This window comes from Chaetura pelagica, unplaced genomic scaffold (genome assembly GCF_000747805.2).
Source record: "Chaetura pelagica isolate M959 unplaced genomic scaffold, ChaPel_1.0 scaffold99, whole genome shotgun sequence".
NCBI classification, from domain to species: Eukaryota; Metazoa; Chordata; class Aves; order Apodiformes; family Apodidae; genus Chaetura; species Chaetura pelagica.
Window position 1 is genome coordinate 2,061,692 of NW_009954539.1, and position 23,099 is coordinate 2,084,790.

The 23,099-nt window shown below is 40.3% G+C and overlaps 1 protein-coding gene across 1 annotated transcript in view; it reads left to right on the forward strand.

Annotated features, from left to right (window-relative positions):
- The first annotated feature begins 1,622 nt into the window (after positions 1–1,622).
- The window catches only part of RUNX2 (runt-related transcription factor 2), an 81,135-nt gene continuing 59,658 nt past the window's right edge, over positions 1,623–23,099 (forward strand). The window contains exons 1-3 of the mRNA XM_010004912.1: positions 1,623–1,649; positions 2,159–2,315; positions 7,851–7,955. Coding sequence (XP_010003214.1) covers positions 1,623–1,649; positions 2,159–2,315; positions 7,851–7,955 — 289 coding nt within the window. The remainder of the gene's footprint in view (positions 1,650–2,158; positions 2,316–7,850; positions 7,956–23,099) is intronic.

Here is a 23,099-nt window from a genome sequence, read left to right on the forward strand (position 1 = left end):
TGATGCCACTGGCAGCTCCGTGCTGTGGGTACCCAGAGAGGAGGAGGTGAGCTGGAGCTGCAGTCATTTTGCTCCCTCTTCCGAGGCCCCTGGCAGACTCACACTTCCTCCTGTGCTCTCGGGTTCTTTGCATTTCTGGAGATAAACTGATTGTTTTGTTTTGGTGGTTTATTTTTTGTTTTGTGAGATATGAAAAACATAGGTTGCAGCTCCCCTGGATGCTGAATAGCAGGACAAGACTGTCCAGAGATAATGTGATCTATTGCAAACTGGGAAGGGAGCGTTTTACAAGTAGTCTCAAGCATTGGGCTTTAAGGCAATATCCATTTATTAAGGGTTAGAGTCAGCTCTGTAATCTGCTCAGCAGATTATTATTTGTTATGTGATTATTATTATTTATTGTTCCTTACACCTCTCTTTGAAGCTGTCAGACGTGGCTGCTGGCACACCCTAGGCAGTGAGCTGGTGGGACCTCAGATCTTATCAGCAGCAGTGGTTCCTATGTTTTTATTTTTAGGGACATTCATATCACTTTAAAGTAAAATCTTTGCTTGATAGACAGACTTCACAGCATTTTGTGGCAAAACGCAATTTAAAGTTGTGGGTGGTATTACCTGATCTTTTATGGAAAAACAGAAGAGCACCAGGGTAGATCCTTTTTATACAGCATTTCAGGTTGCTTTCTTCTTTCTCTTCAATAGTTTTTTTAAATAAGGTGAGCTGTGTTTTTCAGAACTATAGTCTATTTTAAATATTTTCAGATTTTTTATACCTTCCATCATTAACTACTTACTATTGTAGAGAAACATTGTACAGTGCACTGGGCCACGTAATGCTCTATCTTTATACTCAGAGCTCCTCATTCTTTCCACTTAATATTAAAGCGCAACCTGCAATTATTTGTTTCACACAGGATCATTTATGGCAAAGACATTTCAAGCAAGACATGACAAAATATAGGTTTCAGGAGAACAGTCAGTTACTGTCAATGATACAAAAAGTCATGACTGACCATGTAAACTGGTAGAAACTACAAGGGAAGAGACTTTGTATCTCAGAATTTATTTTTTTTCAAGTTAGAGCTCAGCAATGCAATATTTGTAAATCTCTTGAATTTCCACTATTGCTGTTAGCTAACTGGGCAAAAGGACATTGTTTTCTTGGTACTTTTTGTGGACTTTTTTACCCCGTGTGAAGAAGCACATATATTTTCTTTCTAGTAACTTAGTGGTCCTTATTCCTGTTAATTTTTGCTTTAAAAAGTCATGGTGCGGTAATGCTTTAGGTGTGCTTGGTGTTCTCAAATTAGAAGACAGGAGCTGTCTACTCCGTGGCATTTATCTAATCAGATGTTGGAGCACTATGCACCCACTGAAGCATAAAAATGAGACTATCAGCTAGTTGAAACATAAGGAGAAATGCTTTAATATCTCCTATTCACCTATCCTGGAATTTAAGGGAGGTATCAGTGGTAACCACATGCAACTCTTGCGAGCACTATGAAAATTTACATGCCTGCAAGGAAAGACAGCCTTTGTTTTATATTGCATCTGAAGAGTTCAAATTCCAGCCATGAAGTGCTCCACTGCACTGGCTTGTTAGGTGGAGAGCTTTGTATGATAATGCCGCCGGTATCACTCCCGGGATGGGTAGGTGAGGGTTTCTCTCTGGCTTGAAGTCTGAGGTGCTCCGGGGTCAGGTTGATGGGTGCAATCAAGAGAGAAGCAGAACCAAATTTGGATGATGAGGCTGCTAATAGTAATTTCTAACTTTCCATTTCAAATGTGCTCCTGTGTATAATTTAGGGATACAACCCATGCCTCCTATTTTCTGGCTGCTCACTGGTTGCTAAGAACAAAGTTAGCCTTCAGGAAACATTAAACCATACAGTCTGTATAAGGATGCTAAATGTTTCTGAAGAAATGTAAAAAAAGAAGCTCCCTGTTAGGCTATGAGAAAGGGAGATAATACAAGATGTTCCTTTGTTTGATGTGGCACTTTGTTCTGTGTTCACCTAAAACATGACTCTTCACCACAGCGGGCTGGAGAAGCTGCCACAGAGCTTTGTAAGGAGCATGGCAGCCTGCAGAGCTGGGATGGAGACAGGCATTTTCAAAGTGTTGCTTCACAAGTTGTGGTTGTCTTCCCGTTTTAACAGGTGGTGGCCTTAGGAGAAGTGCCTGATGGGACAGTGGTCACTGTGATGGCTGGAAACGATGAGAACTATTCTGCAGAGCTGCGAAATGCTTCAGCTGTGATGAAGAACCAGGTGGCCAGGTTTAATGACTTACGATTTGTGGGCAGAAGTGGAAGAGGTAGGCCACTGCATTTTGTGTGTCCATAATGAGGTAAAGCCAATGTCTAGATGTCAAACTTAATTTGCAATGAAATACTGATCAAACTGTAAATACATTGTTGTCAGTCTTTCTTTTGAAGAGATGAAGGCATGCTTTATTTTAAACTTTTGTTCAAGTTCAGGATTTCTCTTTAGTTTTTCTGACTCCTCACATCTCTGTATGATTTTTATGAGACACAGGTTTTCAAAAATTACTCACAGAATACCTGCTTCCCTATTTTAATCATGCAGCAAAAGTAGAAGTAAATGGAGGCATCTGTGATGTGGGTTATGTGGAGTTAGAGAGGGTATCTCAGGCCACAACAGTGAGATGGAGAATTCCCTTTAGCAGCTCCCGAAGTTGTTGTAGAAGACCTGTAATTAAGGGGGTTTTGCCTGTCACATGTGCTGTAGATTATATTCTTTAAAGCCTTACATCTTTAAAGGCTCACAGCTATTGGTGGAAAGCTTCCTAGAGACTTCCCTGCCCTTTACAATCAAACTGCATATGACCTGCAAAAATAAGTACCACTTTTCTTTTTAGTAAACTGGTTGACTTTTTATGACTTGCTGGTAAACCTAGGCTGAACTAAATTTAACCTGTACTTTAAATGACAGGGTAACTTCCAATTATTATTTTCTTTTTGAAGATGTAGAGTGCTGTCATTGTCTTCCAGCTGTTTAGGAGCTTCCTGTAATCTGGAAACTGCAGTGCACTCATAGAAATCCTTTGTGATCATTGCAAGTTTGCAAGAATTCCTCTTAAAAGTGTGTTTTAGCTACTTTCAAATTTCAGGTAATGATTGCAAGGATAGCTTGAAGGAAGCTGGCACTTCAGTTTTTGCTGCATAAATCTTCAGAGGGGTTTGTGGTATCAGTCAGTGATTCAGCCTAGATATTTTTGCCTTTATGTATTTGAAGTAATTATTCATTTTTTTTAAACTATCCTTGTATGGGGCAGACCAAAGCAAGAGAAGCCTAACAGTTGTGCTAGAAAATTAGCAAAAGAGCTCATATTCTTAAGAAAGTAATATTCTTTAGAAAGCAGTTGCAGTTCATCTTAAGAAAGGAAAGGATATTTGTCTAAAAAAAAATTAAATGTATGATGGAGGGCTAGATATCCTAAATCAGTCAGCAGGCTTTTACAAATGCTTTGTTGAAATGAATCCGTAAATGTGGCTTACAGAAGCTATTTTTTATTTTAGTGACCTGACCAACAATTCTCTTTTTCACCTTACAACTTAAAAATATCGATAATAAAGAATACCTTGAATGACAGAATAACTATTGCAACAGTAGTGCAATGTAAATACACAGTTTATTGCCCTTTTGGATAAGGTGTTACTTCTCTCTTCCATTTGTCTTACTTTCTTTAAAAAAAAAAAACAGCAGTCTGCTTTGTTATTCTGCTGATGGATTAGGTTTGAAATTTCTCTGGCTCCATTGCTACTGCTGCCTTACAGTAAAAGTTCAGTAGTGTATCAGTCTTTCTGTAGTGTTGAAAAAGAACTGAAACGTGATGTTCTACCTCTGATCTATGAATTTCATTTGAAACCTGTGATATATACTTTTTATTAAAGCATAGGAAATGAAACAGAGGGCCTCAGTAGATACAGCTACAGACACATACAAACACAAAACTCCTAGAATTTGGTTCCAGTAGTTTAATTTATATTTTTATTTAGCAGACTTGGAATAGATTTTTTTTTTTTCTGATCAATCTGGGTAGAATCTATGGAAAAGTGATAGTGTACTTTCAAACCCTCAACATATTTATTTAAGAGACTTCAAAGAAAAACAAAGGGTGTGCACTGTTTTACTATATTGGCTTTCTGAGTTTTGGCTAGTTTCCCAAATAGCAATTTTTATATTTAAAAAAAAAAAAAAAAAGGAAAAAAAAAAAAAGAAAAAAGACAGACTTAACTGCTTGCAGACTTTTCACGCATGGAAGATGAAGAAAGCTTCTTTTGATGAAGTGTAATTATGTCCAAACAGAGCTGACCCCCTCCCCCTATATTTCTTATGATCTTAACGGAAGAAAGTAGGGCTTTTCCTTTGAAGCAGCCGGGACTCGGTGGAGGATCTGAAATGCTGCATTCTGCTGCCAGAGGCAGGATGGAGAAATTGGTCCAGACTTGTCTTCCAGACTTAGAACAGAGAGGGGGAGAGAGACAGAGGGAGAGAAAGAGAACGAGTTATCATTAGTGATAGATTTTTCGAACTGTGCTTAAAATAGCAGGAAAAGAAAGCAGTAGTTGCAAACAGAAGTGAGAAAGCTCCTTACTTAGACAAATATCGATAGATACGGGTCTTGAAGTAGAACAGGAAAAATAAAGTAATAAAGAAATTATTTTTCGGTGGCGAGAAACTAATCCACACCTGTTCCTGACTCTAGATTTACATCTTTCTAAACAGCTTGCTCTTTGATCTCTGTATCTCTAAATTTGATTGTGAAGTCTGAATCATCAACTTACTACTTCACCTCCTCTCCCACGTTTTTTCTTGCTTCCCATGGCTCAGTGGAGAAACTTGTTTTTTATACATATTAATGTGTCTTGCCTGACAGAAGCTTCACGTTTTTGTTTGTATAATTTTTCTTAAACACCTTTTCTGGATTCATAGGTAACCTGGGCGCTTTATGTGTATGCACAGGTTGGGTGTATGTGGTTTTGTGGCAGTAGCTCACTTTTACAAGCCCAATCCACAGCACAGAGAAGAAAGAATTCCTGTCTTCAATAAGCAAAGGATCATAACCTTAATTTTATTCTGTCCTGATACTATAATCACATTAGCATCTAACTGAAAAAATATGCAACACACACAAGCTGCTGAGTCTCATTTCAGGCTAATTTCTGGGCTCTGCCTTGTGCTTCAGCATATGTCCACCTCGTCCTCCTGTGTCAGCTTGGCTCACATGTGTGAATAACAAAGAATGCATAGTTTAGGCACACTGAAGCAATGGTGCCAGATGACTACTTGCTGGGGAATTTAATAAAAGAGAACTACAATTAGTGTTTAGCCTTTAAAAGTGGATAGTTGAAATGACTAAGGGCAATAAAGAAAGGTGATAAAAAGTGCATTAAAGGATTTCATAGCTATGGAGGGATATCTGTGAAATATCTGTGGAAGGCATAAGCATCACTGACACAGGGGACCTTAAAAATTTATTTTGGTCTTAATCCTGTAATATGTCAGCCATCTTTTGAAAGCTTTGGAACCTGCAAGCACTGGCAGGGCCCCGCAGCTCCTTGCCATGAAGTGATGTATTTTTGACCAAGTGTGGCAGGGCTTCAGCAGTGTTACCTCATCAATGCTTTCATTTGTTAGAATACCAGTTAGGGGACAAAACCAGTTTGCCTTTGAAATTAAGTGCTTACCTGTTCATCTTAGGTTGGCTGAGAGGTGACAATTTAGAAATGCTCACAAGTGAGGTAGTTCTTGCTATTAAAGTATGCACTTTTTCTGGCCACTGTATCCTGTTGAGGTATCTTGTGTAGAAAATCATGCAGACCTCCTTTTACAGGGTCTTATATTTTGTCAGGTTAATTCTTAGTTGTGATAGACTTTATAGCAATCCAACATATAAATTGAAGGCCACATTCTTCACTCAAAGGTATGTGGAAAATCCATTTAGTATCTTTGTTACAAATAATATTCTCACAATATTATATGAGTAACTGTGATCTGAATGTCATCATCACACAATTTAATAGTCAGAACTTTTTAAAATTACAAGCTAGCGCCAAAGGAGACCTTAAACCTGTCCCTGGTGCATTATATATATGTGAGCAATAGGCTGAATTCCTACTTGGAGAGGCATAAGAGGCACAGACTCTTTTCAGCCCTAAACAAGCAGGCATGGAGGCACTATTTGCTGCATTAGGGCTGCTGTTGTACGTCTGAATGCTGCCTACACACACACTGTGTGCTGGCAGGACACGTTTACCTCTGGGGACAGTAGAGGGGCAGGACTGGACAAAGACTAGATGTCCTATATACCCCTGACTCCTCCTGTGATCCTAACTCTCAGAAGATTTGAGAAATTATGCCTTTCCTGCAAAACTGTGGAAAGCCACCTTCAACCATGCATCTCCACAGGAAACAGAATTCAACCTCCTGAGATTTTTGCACCTTTGCCCAGGGTCTTGACCTCCCTTCTAGCCCACTTCTCTCAGAGAGGTGGGCACAGCTGGAGCACAGCTACACCTGGAAAATCATTTTACTCTAAATGACAGTTATATTTCCTTAAAAAAAACATAAATCCATGTCATATTCTAGTTCATGAAAAATATAGCCAAGACAGTTTGAAGTTGCACTCCTGATAATATATGATGCGTGTCTCAGGCAGGTTTGGGAATATACGACTTGGACCAGAAAGAAAGACCAATTACTAGATTTGACAGCCAAAGCTCTGTTCCGTATTATGCCTTGTATATAAGCTGTTCTATATTAGGCTCGAAAAAACTGCCTTAAGTTTGCGCTGTTACTTATCTTTTAAGATTTGTGTTGATTGAATACCTTTAGAGTTCAGCAAGAGGAAAAAGCCCAGCAACAAAAAATGCACATATACACATGGGCCGAAGATTGCTGACTGTTTTATTGAGTCACTGTTGTACGCCCACCTTTTCCTGTCTTGAAACAGTTTTCAGTTTTGACTATCTGACATGAGTAACCGTTGCATATCTAACAGATTACAACTGTCAGTGAGTCTCCCGAACAGGGGCCAGTGCCTTGTAAGAATGTGGGCCCAGATGCAGGCAGCTCCCTTTATTTATTTCTTTTTAACGTTTTCATTCAGCGAAAGGCTGCAGATGATCTTCTGCAATCTCTGTGTGAATTAGAGCTGTGAGAAATAAAAAAGAAATGCAGACCTGCAGTAGCAGTGTACGTGCACACAGCAGCTTCTCACCCTGACAGGGAAGTTGGGGGCTTTCTTAGTATTTCATAGATGGAATATATGTAGGGAAAAAAAGTCTGTTCCAGTAATAATGATATCATCATATTACCCATGGCATCTGAAGGACAGGAGACACTGATTCCCTGCTAAAATGACTCCCAGGAGGAGAATATATTCTTTCCTCATCTTATTGTAGTCAAGTTAAACAAATGAAATGATAAAACTGTGTGAAGTAAATAACATGTGGCCACATTCTGCTCTCTGTCACACAGCTGCAAAACTGGAGTAAATTTTTAAATTATCTGACTTGCTTTGGATTTACACCACTTTCAATGCAGCAAAGACTTTGGCTTGTCCTCGGCAATGAATCACTTTTGTTCTGTCATTGTATGATGACCCATTATTAAATAAGAAACATTTAGATTGTCAACACATGGACATATTCTTGACATAGAGTAAAACTGAAGGGGAGGAAAACTCCTATGGTCAGTTATGTTTTTAATTTTCACGATTGTGGTAACGACAGGGAATAATTTTAAACATCTCTGATTCTTTACTGAACATGCATGTGACTGTTTTCATGTTGTAATCACTCATTCCTTGTTTTTTCCTTTGTAGGGAAGAGCTTTACTTTGACAATAACTGTCCTGACAAATCCCCCCCAAGTTGCTACATACCACAGAGCTATAAAGGTTACAGTAGATGGGCCAAGGGAGCCAAGAAGTGAGTATTATATTCTTCTTTTTACACTTACGTCTGCTTAATTTTGTGTAACAGAGACCCATAAATGAAAAATGCATCTTTGTCAAACACTGGTTCTTGTTCAGCAAAATAGTAAGTGCATGCTTCATTTGGAGTCTATTGGACCACACACATACTTGCATTAAACACACTCTTAAGTGTTTGGCTGAATTTGGGCAATGACAAATCCGATTTTCATTCACATCAAGGTCTTGATACATTATCTGCCAGTGTAAATGAGAACTAAACCCACTCTATTTATGTATAATCTGATTTAGGCATAATAGATACAATCCTACAATGTGCTGCATTCCCTAAACTTCTGTAAGCTTCCAACAGAAAACATTTAGAACAAAATAAGAGACTGATCTTTCAGGATCAGTCGTAGCACACAGAAAAAAATATAATATAGTGCTTTTTTGTTTGCCTTTGAATTCTTCTGCCATCAGATAATTAATGCACCTGGTTAATCTTATCATACCTGAAATTGGTTTTCAGCTATGGACTCATCATAGACCCCTGAGGGCCAAGGAAAGATAACAAAAAACAGGCTATCAACAGCGTGGCCTTTGTTTCTTATTTGTGCACAGAAAGTAGATTTTACTTAAACATAGTCCAGCAGCTTTTCACTCAGCATCTTTATGTCATAGGATTGCACCTTCCTAACTTACTAAGACTCTATTTAAAATGATCACTGGCTATATTTTTATGGCAATTGTGTTTTGTCATGTTCTGACTCTTTTATGGGCAGCACTTACTTTTAGATACAGTGAGGTCTGGTTAATCCATCATATTTTATACAGCTGCCTCTCTTTCTAGCACATTTAGCTGGTAGCCAGTCTCACATCCTATGGGTATCACTGATGAGCTGGTTCTGAACATTTTTATTAATCTAACTAGAACAACTCATTCTAAAATGATTGGATAGCTGTATTTAAGTTAAATTTAAAGATTAAGAATTATTTTATGAATAACCACATTAAAAAAAAATCCATGTAATGGAAGCATCTCAAATAATTATTTTGCTTTTGATCTGTGCATACAAATGAGACCTTTAAGGAGGTTCTTTTGTGGAGTTTTGTATAAAATACCACAGAGGAGTAGAAAAGGCATATACAGAATTCATGCAGTTTAGTGTTTCTTGTGCTAAAACATGCTGCTGTGTCACCTCCTCTTACTCTGAGAGACGTGAACTGAAATGACTTCTGTAAGAACTGTCCAGGCTGTAGAGTTTCACCTTGAATAACAGAAAAGAAAAATCAAATAGCCAAGGATAAATTTAATTACATAGATACTTATGTTGCTGCCTGCTCACAGCTGAGGTGTCCATCTGTCACAGCAAGGGGATTTTTGTTCGGTCTTCTGTCCCAAGCTGAATCCATTCCCATTTTTCATTTTCACTTACTGCTGGTACTCTGTGTGTCTTACTCAGAGACACTGGACAACCTGCATTCATGAAGTAAAAACCAGAGAATAAATTATATATCATTCAGCCATTCCCATATGGTGGCTGCTTCCATGTACGTATTGAGGCATCTGCAAAAGAGGAAATCTCCCAGCAGAGGACACAACCTCTGTGAAAGAGCAGAGCAGTTTGAAAATGGTGTGAAGAACAGCATGGACTACCCTGTGTAGCACAGAAAGGGAACCTACTTGCGTTGGGACCAACTGTTTTGGTCACCAGAGAATTACAAGTGAGGCTGTGTTCATATAGCTTAATAAGATTTCCAAGTTCTGCTGGAGCTTTTTAGTTTAAACCTGAAAGGCCTCTGTACATGATTCTTGCCTGCTATTGTCATTGCTTAGGTGAACCTAGGAATGCTTAATAACTTAGTTCTTATAGCCTAGATGGAATTATTGTATCTTTCTTAATATTTAATTTTTTTTTAAAGAGTGTCAAATTTGTATGTCCATTTGTATTTCAATATTATGGCTAAATACTTAGTGAAGTTCTACTCTGGGGTCAGTTTGGTTCTGTTATTGCACTTTGATACTTTCAAGGCTGTGATATCTCCAGAGTGACTAGTTATCAAACTTGAATGTTCAGGGAAAAAGTAGCTCCAGTAGTCTGGGGGAGTTTCACTTATGTTCTGCTTCCTTCTGAGAGCCCCTGCACTTGTGTAGATCCATTATTGTTTGGTAGTTATCATTCAAGAGTTGCATCTGGCATTTATGTTGTATAAGGAAAATAAGGTGGTTGGGGGCCATAAGGAATTCAAGTCAATGTGTGGCTCTGCTCACAAATGTGTTTTTCCTAACAAATTATGTATCAGCAAATAGTGCCCCTCTCAGCCAGGATCTGTATTTCACTTCAACATCTCAAGCATGTTATCCTAGTTTTCCTCTCTCTGGCAGCTCAACCGGGGCTGTCACATCACAAACAACTTTTTTCTTAATATACACATCTGGCGTTGGCAGTTGGACCAACTTCATAAGAGCACATGATCATCATTCATTACAAGATTAAAAAGTACCCCATGGCATCATTGATGTTTTCTAACTTTGATCTTTTGCAGTTGTGATTCATCTCAGTTATAAAACTTCCCTTTAAAGGAACACGACCGATGACTTATTAGAACCTTCCTTCTAAGTAGCGTAAACATAAAATTATGCCCATCTTTACAAAATGTCATATACTTTGTTGCCGGCTTATCATTTTAAGACATGACATCATGCTTTAGATCGTGAATTTGTAAGGCTTGTTTATAGGCAAGGCCCTCTGACCTTCTGTTGGCAAGTTGACTCGAGTGAATGAATGCTGCTTTCCAGCAGCAGTAGGAGCAGCCACAATACCATGACAGATATCACAATCATTTAGAGCCTGGCTTGAAGCGTGCTGAGCAGTCATGGCATGCAGTGACTCCAGTTGGTGTTGTGGGTGCTCAGCACTTCAGAAAGTCAAGTTCTTAGATCTAAGTGCCATTTAGTCATACTAAACATATGGTTGTAGAAGCTTGATGCTCTCTGTTATTATTTTTAAATACTTCAATAGAGATAGTGATGTCAGGTTGCTCTGTTAGGAAAACCTGCCTGTTTATGTATGAGAAAAGGTGGGCTGATTATTTTTCCTTGGAAAATATTTGTCTTTAATGATCTATTTCTGTCTAATCTTGATATCAAGATTACCATCCAGGGATATCTACTGTGTTGCACAGTCCTTGTGCTGGACTAAGGCAGCACTTTGCACTTTGAGTGATGGAGTCACAGGGGTTCTATGAGGTCTTTGGGAATCATTGAGAAGTCCTGCAGAGATTTTTCTGTTCTCATGTCCAGAATAAAAACTCCGCCATATGCCCATCTTAGCCAGCAGAGCTGCCTTCCAGCTGGGAGGGCTGAAAGATGTTTTCCAGATAAATAAGGTGTCATAAGGTCATAACTGACCAAGAGATAGCACTGTAAGGGAATCAAAAGAAGAAGAAAAAAAAAACAAAACACAGAACAAAAATTCTCAAAACCTTCACCTAAGTCCCTCTTCAATGCCTTTGCCTTGCCTCATTACAAATGCAGAAATAATTATTTGCCCTTTCATATTGGTACCTTTCAAATAGGAGACATCCTCCTTTCTGGCTGCTTTTGGCAGAAACCCCATCATGAGAGAAATAACAAGGAAGGAGGAAGGAGAAGTCTATATATTTTTATATTTTGCCTGGCTTCCAAAGACTTTAGTTTTAAAGTTTTCTCTGTCAGCTTGAGTGGAAAAGTGGTTCTGAGCTTTGAACTGAAGTGTTTCAGTAGGAGAAAAACTGCTCTGTTTCATTCAGCTCCCGAGTATTTCTCTGCCTCTGGAGCTCGCAAGGTGCACACGTGGTGAAAGGTATGAGCAAACATCGCCTTTTTGTCTGTGAGAGCTGCAGAAGGCAGCAAGAGCCAGCCAGGGGTTCTGCTCAGCCTTTGTATTAACTGTTTGGCTGACCCGGCTTATAAAACGCAGATAAGTGATTGAGATTTTTGAGATTCCTCGACTTTAAAACCGTAACAGTTTTTAGGAAGTTCTCCCGCTTTTCTTTCAAAGGCAGAGGGTGCAGGGATTAGTCTGGAGCTGGTGGAATGTGCTTTGGCGTAGAACAGATTTAAATCTTTCAGCATTTTTTTTTCAATTATTGTTTTTCTTTGTTGTTTTTTTTTTTCCCCCTTTTCTTTCTTTCTTTTTTTTTTTTTGTAGGTTTTTTTTTGGTTGTCTGTTGGTTTTGTGTTGGTTTTTTTTTTGTTGACTGCTGTCAGGAGCTGGGCTGGTGGCCAGGCAGGAAATGACACATCGAGAGGCATTTGTGTTGTGCAACATTTTGTGGAACTGATGCAAGGATACATTGTCTGTTTACGCATTCCTCTGCTAACAGCCTGCATGGCAGTCATTTTATTCAGGGACACATGGCATGCTACAGCAAGGAGCTTAGATCCTTAACATCTCTTTATGCAGAATTATCACAGCAGTTTAAACACACTGTACGTCCCCCATTTAGAATATTCTCTGGCTTGCCTTCAAAAACCAGTCTACCAGCCCCCTTCCTTCCCAAGAATATATTGATTTGACTGTGGTTTTTTTTTGCACGATGGTAGATTGGGGCAGTGCAGAGAGAGGCAGTTTGCAGAACAAGAGGAGGTTTTACAGGCAGGTCCTTCTTTGTGCACGTACCTCGCACTGACAATGTTGTTTCGAGCGCTGCATCGCAGACACTGAGCACGGAAGTTTGCGTCTGCGTGTGCCTTGGCACGGTGAAGAGGTTTTTAATTAAAGTCAATGCTGAATACCCTAAGATGTGATGAATGAGTCCTAGGTTTTTTTGTCCAAGTCAAATTTAGAAAATCTGTGACTTGTGTTGGTGTGTTTCAGTGACAAATCTCTACTGAGACCGGCTGGGTTATTCCTGATTTCTCCCAGCGTAAGTGGGAGCAGGGGAAGGCAGAGTGGGCGGTCTGGCGGTTTGCACGTTGCTCTAAATGACTCTTTAAAGCTTAATGTTTGTGTTATAATGCCCCTTTGTAAGAAAAGAGGCAAAAAGTGATTATACAGCCAAAGAAATGTTCAGCATAGCTGTGCTGTAGTGTGTAGGTTCTTTTCTATCACTATCATGGGTGTATTTGTGCATGACCATACTTCACTTACAAGGCTGCGACCTGACCTCCTGTGCTCAGGTCCCCAGTAAGGAGTTGTAGCATTTTGGATTTCAGTGGTACACCACCAGGTCTTTTTTGGTTTTTTGAAATGTAAAGTGCAGAACATCATAGTTTCCCTTCCTAACATTTGCTGCTGGTTTATTTTTTGCAAATGTGTAATTTCACAAACCCATATGAGCTGGGGACTGGAGCTCCTGAGTGTTCCCAGAGGCAGTAAGAAGCTGGTGGGATGATTCAAGTGTTCCTCACCAAAGGTGACAGACATCATATATGCCAGTGGTTTAGATTTACGTTTGAGATGGGGGTGTAACCCACAGAGCAGGGCTTCTTACAGTTACCCCAACCACTGTGCGTGCCTCTGGAACAAGGTGACCAGGAGGCTGTCAGGGGTGGTAGCTGCATCCTAAGGACCAGTCAGTTCATGTTTTTTTCCACTGCAGCTAGAGCGGGATTGGTGCATAAAAACTCATTGTCTGAGGAATAGACTGTGAGAGTAAAAACAATTTTTCTGGTGATCATTGCTTTTATCTGCTGGTGTGATGTGTAGGGTGCGATGAAAGCGAAACCTACTTAGTTCACTCATGGCTTGAATTCATGCACTGCATTTCTGAAATCGCAGTGATCTACAGGACACTGGCTGGCTCTCTCAATAGGAGGACACTGCTGCCCAACAAAGTCACAGAGTGACCATGTATTCACTGTTACAGTGAGAGGGAAAAGGCTTTGAGAAGGTTTATGTAAATCAAATGGGCAAGTCTATGCATAAAACCATTCCCTAAGATGTCGTCACCAATAGCAATGCAGTCTTGGTTTGTATTTGTCAACAGAACACATTGTTTCCAGCCCATTGTAGAGGGAAAACTGATGCCAAACAGTCTATTCCAAGTACATTTGTCATGTAAGATAGACCATCATGGTGGTTTTTTTGGTATTGCAGCTATTGCTGTTTGTATTCAAAATGTCTTTCCGAGCCACAAGTAAAATCATGGCCCCTCGGCATTGTTGTATTGCACAGTTGCAGGATAAGAGAGTTTTGCCCTGAATAGCTCATGCTGGCTCTGAAGTCAACAGTAGAACTGACTTTATTATGTACCTCCATAAGCCATAACTGTAAGAAAAGGAAAGTGAAAGCCATTTTTTAAAGTCTGACTTTACTCCATGTAGGTACTGTGGAGGAAGATGGTATGAAAAAAGGCATTAGAGAAGCTTTTCCCAGACCATTTTATTCCCCACTTTCCCCCCAAGATAACTCTTGTGCATCTTCACTTTTGAAATGCTTCTAGCTTGTTGCTACTAATATCAGCATTTTTTCCTCACCCTTCAGTGTAGCATCTCTTACACCTCTCCCTCTACTTTCCAGAGTGGGTTGGCAAGTAGGGAACAGTGCAGATATGTTTGGGAGACACTGCATCAGAGTAGTGTAAGTAGAGTACTTATGTAGTTCTTCCTTGCTTGCAATCCAAGATTTCTTTGTAAGGTTTTTATAAAATTTATTTTTATTCTCCGTGTGAACTTAGTTCTCCACTGAAACATGGTCATCCCAGATAGGAAACACAGATGCTGATTTAACCAGACAAGGAATGCAGAAGAGGAAATGAGGAAGAATATCATACTTAATTGAAACTTCAGGGGAAGAAACTTAGTAATGATCTCATGCAGTATGTTTGGGATGCCGGAAACCTTACTTTTATGAAGAACTGGGCTCCTTAATGTGTTTGTACTCAGATCCTCACATCTTATCTACACTAGACCAGCTTACTCAACACCATAGTGGCTCAGTGTTGACTGAGGCTGGCTTTCAGCTCTCCAAAAATTAGGCATGTGGGGTAGTTTTCCTCTGAAGTGAATGAAGAGACACAGGCACTTAAGAGAGTGATTCATCCCACCTATCTTGATGCCTATCTAAGAGTTCGATGAACTGCCCTTTAGAGCTATCCATCACTTTCCATTGATTGTAAGTGGAGGCTAGATGACTAGCCTAGACTAGGCACCCTGTTTTGGGATGGCTGAAATCAGATGAGGTTCTGAGATATTATGGTCCTAAGGTGTACCTAATGACTGCTGTGAAAATCAGACAGCCTGAGTTAGCTTTAAAGCAGGCAGCTCAGGTAGTGACAGCAGTACAGTCACAGATAACATGGAGCTCAACACGGGTTAACCAACAATTTGCCCAGCTTTTTAGCTGGATGCTTTGTCTTTGGTTGGACTGTGAACAGTCCATTAGACTTTTCTGACAGTGTAAGAAATTGTTTAAAGCTGACTTTGAAGTGTCTATACAGCTGCCATAATGAGTGCAATACAGGCATACCTCAAAAAATGATGCTATCTCCTAAGGCATCATCACCTCTTGCAAGATTTCAGTAGTCAAGTACTGCCGAGGTCCTACTCAGCTTGGCTTGTGTGAACTGCTGAGATGAAAACTCATGTTAGTCAGCTGTAGGTGTAGTATTCAATCAGATTCTCACACTAGCTGAAATATTGCAGCTGCGTAAGAAGCAATATAAAACCGTTAATACACTTTTCAGGTGTACGCATAGGTAAAGAATATTGGGGAACACATTTAAAGATCTTCCTAACACTGGGAAATTCTCTGTTTCCAATGTTTCTGCTTCACGTCAGAACATACTAATTGTTCCTTCCTTATCCAAACTTTACATGCTCTCCATTCTCCTCCAGTTCTGAGATGTAATCTTCCCCACAGCGTGGGAAGGCAAACCCTTTTACCTGATTATTGCTGTTATAATTTTTTTTGCTTCCATCACTCTTCAAACTCTTGTACATGCAGTTTGTGAACTTTACTCAAATTTTATAATACCCTGCTTCTTTAGGAACCCTGCTAATTTAAATTCAGGATATGAAACAGGTATTAATTAGGGTGCTTGCAAGTGTAGAATCTGCTTCCTGCCTGACTGTAGTCCATGTGAGTAATGCCAGTTAGTTGTCTGCTTCCTTAAATGTTCATACACTTTCTCATTCTTGCAGTACCACAGTAGCAGGTAGACAAAGTCTTAAATGTCACATGCAGTCAGAGGCACTTGACAGTATTTTGTTTCATTGCTCTTAGAGCATCACTTCCAGAAGCAGCACAAAAGTGCACTGTGTAAGAAATGGATGAGTCCAGCTCTTGCATTTGTAGTTTAGTTTGCTAGAAACAGGGATCCAGCTCATTAGGTAGGCAATTATATACAGCAGTTTCACAGTGATGCAGCATATTCTTGGAAAGGACTAGGCACTTGCAGGCACTATTGTAGCACCAACAGGTGGGTAGGTAGGTATATGTGTGTTTATGTATGGTGAATTCTAGATTAAATTTGCAAAAGAAGACCAATTTTTGATTGGCTGTGTAAAAAAGGCTTTAGAAATCCAGAGGTTACCCATCAAAAAGGGATAGTACTCACAATTACTTGTTGTATTTGAAAATTCAGACCTGTGTTTCTCATTAGTATTGAAGCTGGAAAAGAATAAAAACCTGGAAATACAATACACAGTTGTTGTGTGGTACAAACCACTGGTTAGGAGTACAGAGAGTTTTACACATGGGATATGGGGGTTTTTTGGGTATTTTTGTGTGTGGACATAGATAACTGAGGACCCAAATTCAGATTCTTAACAATATGCTTCAATTAATTCCATTTGTCTAGTGAATTTATCAAGCATTGTAGACATATGAAGTGCAAAAGAGCTGGTTCTGGGTTTCTAGGATACCAATTAAATGAAATATAATGTTATTAGTCATTCCTTGGGTCTTACCTTAAACTCTGGATTTTTGGAACATACTTTTTGCTTTCACACTGGACACTCTTTGGCTTTCACGATCTGGGCTGTGGCTCCACTCCTATTTTTGGTCTTTTTTGGTGTCTTTGAACAATTGTTGGCAAAACCAGTGCTATAATAAAATTACCACTTCTGTAGCCAGAAGTGTTAGCTGCAGAAGAGGGCTCAGCGATGGAGCTGTGAATGTAAATTATTCAGTGTTGTAATTCATCAGCTAAGTAGTCAAAATGAAAACCCTTTTTGTAAAGGGACATATGGGTAAAATTTTCAGAGACACGGTGTGAATTGACTCTCCTTAGCTGTAGTTGCCTAAAAGCTAGAAGATACAGTGTCTCCATGAGTAATTTCTGTCCTGATGGATGTACATGTGAGAAGCTGGTTTATTCCACCCTGAGTATTGACAAGTGTCAGTGTGCAGACCTCAGGAGGGAGGTGGTGGTGAGCACTGCAGAGTGAACACGGAGCGGTGTGGACCACAGGGATGATGCTCAGTGCCGTGCAGATACATGCCATGGCTTTAAACAAGGTACCTGGCTCACTAGCAACTGCAGCAGCACGCAGCTTTGAAGTGCTTTATTATAATCCTTTTTATCATTCTTTAAACCTTTTAAGAGGTTTTAAGAGGGAGCTTTAGTGCCTGCTTTTTCAAAAGCCATATTGAAGGGCTGCTCTCTGAAGTTTGCCACAATTTAGGATGTTAGTGAACCCTTCCTTGTTCAACACAAACAGCCACTGTACAATGTTTTATGTTTTCCTCTTCTGCACCTGCTTGGTTGAAACTCCCAAGCACTCAGTGAAGAAATGTCCATCCTGGTTTAAAATGTCTTTCTTCATGCTGATGTGCTTGTTATTGTTCCTTTCCCAAAGGCTGTGGCCCTCATCAACTCAGCAGTAGTCTGGCTTTTACGCGTGATCCTCATCAGCTTCACAGCAAAGTCAGACAGCTTAATCAGCCTTTATATTCTGCTTTGGAAGACTGAGCTCAGAGTATGTCTGTTAGTGCCATGAAGAAGTCTCATGCAGCAGTATTTATTGCCGTGGTACGACACACAGTCATAAGCACCCCTCAGAATCAGGGCAGCACCTGAAGGGTACTTGGTATTTAGGTGGGGTTTATGTTTTGCATATATACAGAGGTACCGATCTATGTGATTAGTTTTACTCTTCTTGATCTTGGCTATTCCTGAAAAATGGCAGCAAAAGAGAAACCTGATAGCAACTGGCTTGCAGAGATAATCTTTGTTATAGACAGATAGAGGAGGATGGCAAAAGGACTTGGTGATGCAAAATCCAGGTAACACTGACTGGTCTTTAGACTCAGCTGGAGGATGAAGGAAGCTCTCGAAGTGTGTTTAATTCTGTGTAGGATGCAAAGTAAACACCTCACTAACTGTACATGTGCCATGGAACAGTAAGAATTAAAATTAGAACTGTTTTGCTCTGGTGTCTCGGTGTAAAAGGGAATAAACAGGAGATTTAGGTTATGTAACAAGGGGATACTTACATATCAGATAAATAATAACTTATTGACATAGAATAAATTATGAAAGGGCAGATGCCTCTAGCTCTAAGTCTTACTTTATGCATATGCTAAAGACAAAAATTACAGTAGGAATAGTCCATGTCTGAGCACACAGCAATGTCCTGTGGGATGGAGCACACCCACTTACTGTTATTTTTTTTAGACATCTAACAGTATATGGTGCTTCATATGTTCAAAAATCTACTCTTAGGTAGAGTTAGTGATGAATGGTCAGTGCTTCTAAAGAGTAAATCTGGAGGTCTCATACCAGCTACTTCGAAAAGTATGAACACATAGTGAATATGATCTGTGAACACTTTCTTTTAAGCAGTTTAACTATTGTCACAACAAAAAAAAAAGTGGCAGAAGCATAAAATCTGTGGGCCAGCAATCACCTACATTTGCCAAGCAGTAATCAAAGCTTTTAGCTGATAAAATCTAAGGAATTTCCATTCTATGAAATTTTATTTTTCCAAGTTTTATAATTTCACTAAATCTGGATGGATTACCATGGAGATTCTGAGAAAAAGAGCCACCTTGCTGAGCCAGATTTCAAAACGCCACTCCAAAATGCAGTGACAGAAAAGTTCCTTCAAGAAAAGATTGTAAAAATGTTTTTGGAGGCACTAGATTTTCCCTGAGCTAACTCATTTCTAGGATTGTCTGAGCCATTTTGGTTGAAACTGAAAAAATATGTTCCTTATTCATGCAAGAAAAAATGGAATGCAAACAGTTCAGTAGAGTTGCAAGCAACTGAAAACAGGGTCTTATAATGGGAAACGTTGGGTGACTTTGATGATAGGCAGCCCCACCTCTAACATATTTAATCTACCATGGTATTAATTTGCACTGAAAACTAATCCATTAACTTCAGTGGAAATCCTGCATAGACAATTAACTCAGCAGTTGGCAGGGTGTCCTCGTGGGCAGCAGCAGCTCCAGCAGGGACATGAACAGGTCAGGTCTGTGACTGGTGGCCAACAGCCAGCGAGTGAGATGCCATCTCCAGCAGCACAGGAGAGCATGATGTGGCTCCTACTGTGTGCCAGGGATGTGTTGGAGAAGACAACAACCTTTGCAAAAGATGAAACAAGGGCCAGCTCAGCCTGCAGAGCCTCTGGAGGCGTTGCAGGTTAGAAGGCAGCATGCCTCCAGGCACTGGTGTTTGGCAGGACTCTCCTTCCCCGCCCTCAGCCTCTTCAGAGGTGTAATTTGCTGTGGGTACACTTCAACTGAATTGGCACAGCCTGCCCGGGCGTTGCAGGCTGTGACACATGGAGCGTGAGCCGAGAGAGGTTCGGGCCATCGAGTGGGACTCCTCCAACGCAGCCGGGGTGTGGAGCCAGGCCTCCTCCCTCGCCATGCTGAGGGAGCCAGTGTGGGCAACAGTGCTTCTGAAAGGGAGTAATTTTAGGCAAAAATCCCTTGTGTTTAAGAGCAGCAACCTCAGGAAATAAGAACTGAAACCCCACCTCCCAACTCAGCCCTCAGTTGCTCCCAGTGCAGCTGTGGCCTCCTGTCCCGGTCCCCTTTAGCTGAGGTCACAGCCACAGCCTGTGTCCAGGCACCATCCAGACCTCAGGGGTGAGCAAAATCCAGATCCAGTCTCATCGCTGAAGTCCAGCTGGAGTCAGTGAAGGTGGGGAAGGGCACTTTGGGGTCCCGAGAGCCTCCTGAGGAGGGTGCAGAGCTGTGTGAAATCTAGGGCAAATGACGAATCTTTCTGTGAAAATAAGCTGGGTGATAGGTGCATTCAGAGGCACATTCGATGGTTTTTTGGATACTCTTATCTCAGCTAGTGAAAATACACATACTTGTTGTTACTTTCTCCTCTTTTGCATGACTCAGAACTGCTGAAGATGTTTGGCCTATTTAAAACAAGCGATGAGAGTTGTTTTAACAGATTTGTAAGCTGGAGGAGCTGATCAGAAGCAGGCAGTGTTGCAAGTTAAAGCTTCTACATAGAAATGTTTCCCTCCTCCTGTGTAAAACATGCAACCTCTTATTTAGAGCTGCCTCATGAAGTGATGCTGCAGGGACCATTCTTGCTCCTTGTCAAGTTGTTTGCCACTCACTGGAACAGGGCTCAGGGATGAGCAGTCTGCTGTGTAGTGTTTTATTTTAAGTGAAAACAACTATTTTTGTGCTGGGCAAAAGACACCTTCACAGGCTGCTTTAATCCCCTTTCTACTATGACTTAGTTTAAGCTTTTCCCCATGTCTTTCACTATCGTGGTGTTCCCATCCTTGGGAGCCAAGCAGCTTGAGAGCTGAGAAGTGTTGTCAGGAGGGTGATTAAAAATAGGGATTGATGCAGCTGGGAGCCAGGGTTCAGTCACCTCTCTGGGCCTCTGCGTTAGTGTTATGTCAGACACAGTAGCTTTACCATTTGCAGCAAGTTTATGTGTTTTTTATTGTCTGGAGCTGCCAGGAAATGTTGACCCTGGAGTAGCCAGGCTGTGTAAGCAGTCAGTGGTGGAGGGCAGAGAGCTCTATGAACCATTTACGTTCCCTCTTTAATTTGTCACTTACGGGTCATATCTTTTTACATTTACATTTTAAAATTAGTTCAGTGTGCCTTGAGCTTCAGTTCCAGAACCTGCGCTGAAAACCTCCCAACTTTACGAGTTATTGAAAAAAATTCCAAACCCCCTCACTTAATTTAAGTTCAGTATGCAGAACAACTTAAGGTTATGAGAAGGCTTCACATTTTTGTAAGGACACGAGTTTGGGGAGAGATTACATTCTAGGGCTCATATGCAATGTGGAACAATTGTGTATACTTGGTCATCTCTTCAAAGAGGATACTGTCAAGTGACATTTAGTCCAAAATTTAAAAGAACAAAAAGAAAGTTTTGGCATAAAAATCAATCTGGTCAAAATAAAATGGTTTTTCCAACATAAATTCCATTAAAAGTAAAGCCAGACTCAGCAAATGCTTGAGATCTCCCATATGGACTGAAGAATAGTTTTATACTGGAGCACAGTGCAGTTTTTTGGAGTGCATTTGAGACTGCTCCTGTTTTGGAAGCCTACTCGTGTCTTGTTTGAATGAAGATTTAGACTGTATATAGCAAAAAGTAGTATTAGCATATCTGGAACATCAACATAAAGGCTGTCTGTTAGAAGAAGTGTTTCTTTGTATAGAGAACAAAGCACTCCTACCCTATGACATTTTTTTCTGTCTATAATTTTCATGTACGGAAGTTTTGAAGATCAGCTCTCTGTGGCCGGATGAGTAAGTTGGGCATGTAGGAGGATGGTTCAGTGGCTGATGCATTTGAACATGGGTCCTCCAGGTTTGTCATCTCTCTCTGACGTCTTTATGATATTCATTCTTATGAATATTCCTCTGAGCAGACGTCCAAATTTACTCATATCAGTGGAAACTAGCTACCTCTTTCTCTTGGCCTCAGCTCCTCTTGTGTGAAGTACGAGCAGTGGCACTACTTCCCTAGGGGTGACATGACTATAGGAAGAGAGTTAAAATAAAGGTGTTTACCAGATTTAAGTTTATAAGGTATGTTCCCATGCAAGGTATATCCCAATATGAGTCAGAAAGTTTCAGTTTCCCTTGATAAATTGAAACTTTTTTTTTCTTTTCTATTTATTTCACATTAGTCCATCTTTGAGATGCAAAGAAGTGTTGGTTGTTTTTTTTTTATATCCTAATAGCTTTGAGCTCCATCTATTGCTGTTCTTTATTTGCAATTGCAGTAAATATACATGGTTCTTCCAGACCCCCATTCCTTTGCCTCCTTAAAAGACACTGCAGCAGGTAAAGGTGGCTTGTAGCAGTGATTCACTCATCAAATCAGCCCGTACTCAGAGTTAAAAACCTGGTGCTGCTTTCAGAGAATGGCAAGTACAGCACCCTTCAAGTCCCTACTTAGGGAGCTTTACACTAGCACAGCCTGGAGAGACAGAAACCAGACAAAACAGAAAATCTGAAAAGATGAAACTCCTGGATGGGTAGATCCTCTTTCCACATTTCTTTATCCCACTGACTGCTGACTGATTACAATGCATGTGCTGTATCAGCCATGCATTTTCTGAGTTTGGGAAGTGAGTCGGCTACTTCTCTGCAGGCAAGGGGAGGAATCTTCACAGCCAGTGCGGTTGCCTCCGTGCACGTGTGTGTCTCGAGGGGTGGGGAGGGCAGGCATCCTTAACCAAACATTTGCAACCTGCTGTTTTAGCTGGAATAGGAAAACCAGCTTGACAAGAATGAATGGATTCGCCAAGCGACATTCAGAGGAGGTTGGTGGGATTTTAAACAAATCTCCTTAAGCAAGCATGAAAACAAGCTATTTAGCACTCATTAATGTCTCAGGTTAAACTCTTGAATAATTTGTCATGGTTAGGCTCTTTTGGTTTTATTGGTGTTTTTCTAGTGACTAACAAGACGACAGCTACACATGCTCCTTGGTATGGCACTGCTCACAATAGGGTTTAAAGTTGTGTATTTGTTATTGATGTCATTAAAGTGATGGATCTGAGCTTGGTTTCTGAGGCAGCCGACTGGGTTGTTAAGACTAATTTCTAGCAATGGTTTTGGAGGTTGAAACCAAAGTGTGTATAAAAGGAAATGTTTCTTCTTTTAAGCAAATAATTTGAACCCAGATGAATGAAATTTAAGCAAGTGGGCATCAACTCTGAGTTAATTTTGACATAGTTGTCTGGAAATCATCACCAATTAAAATATTTTTATGTGCT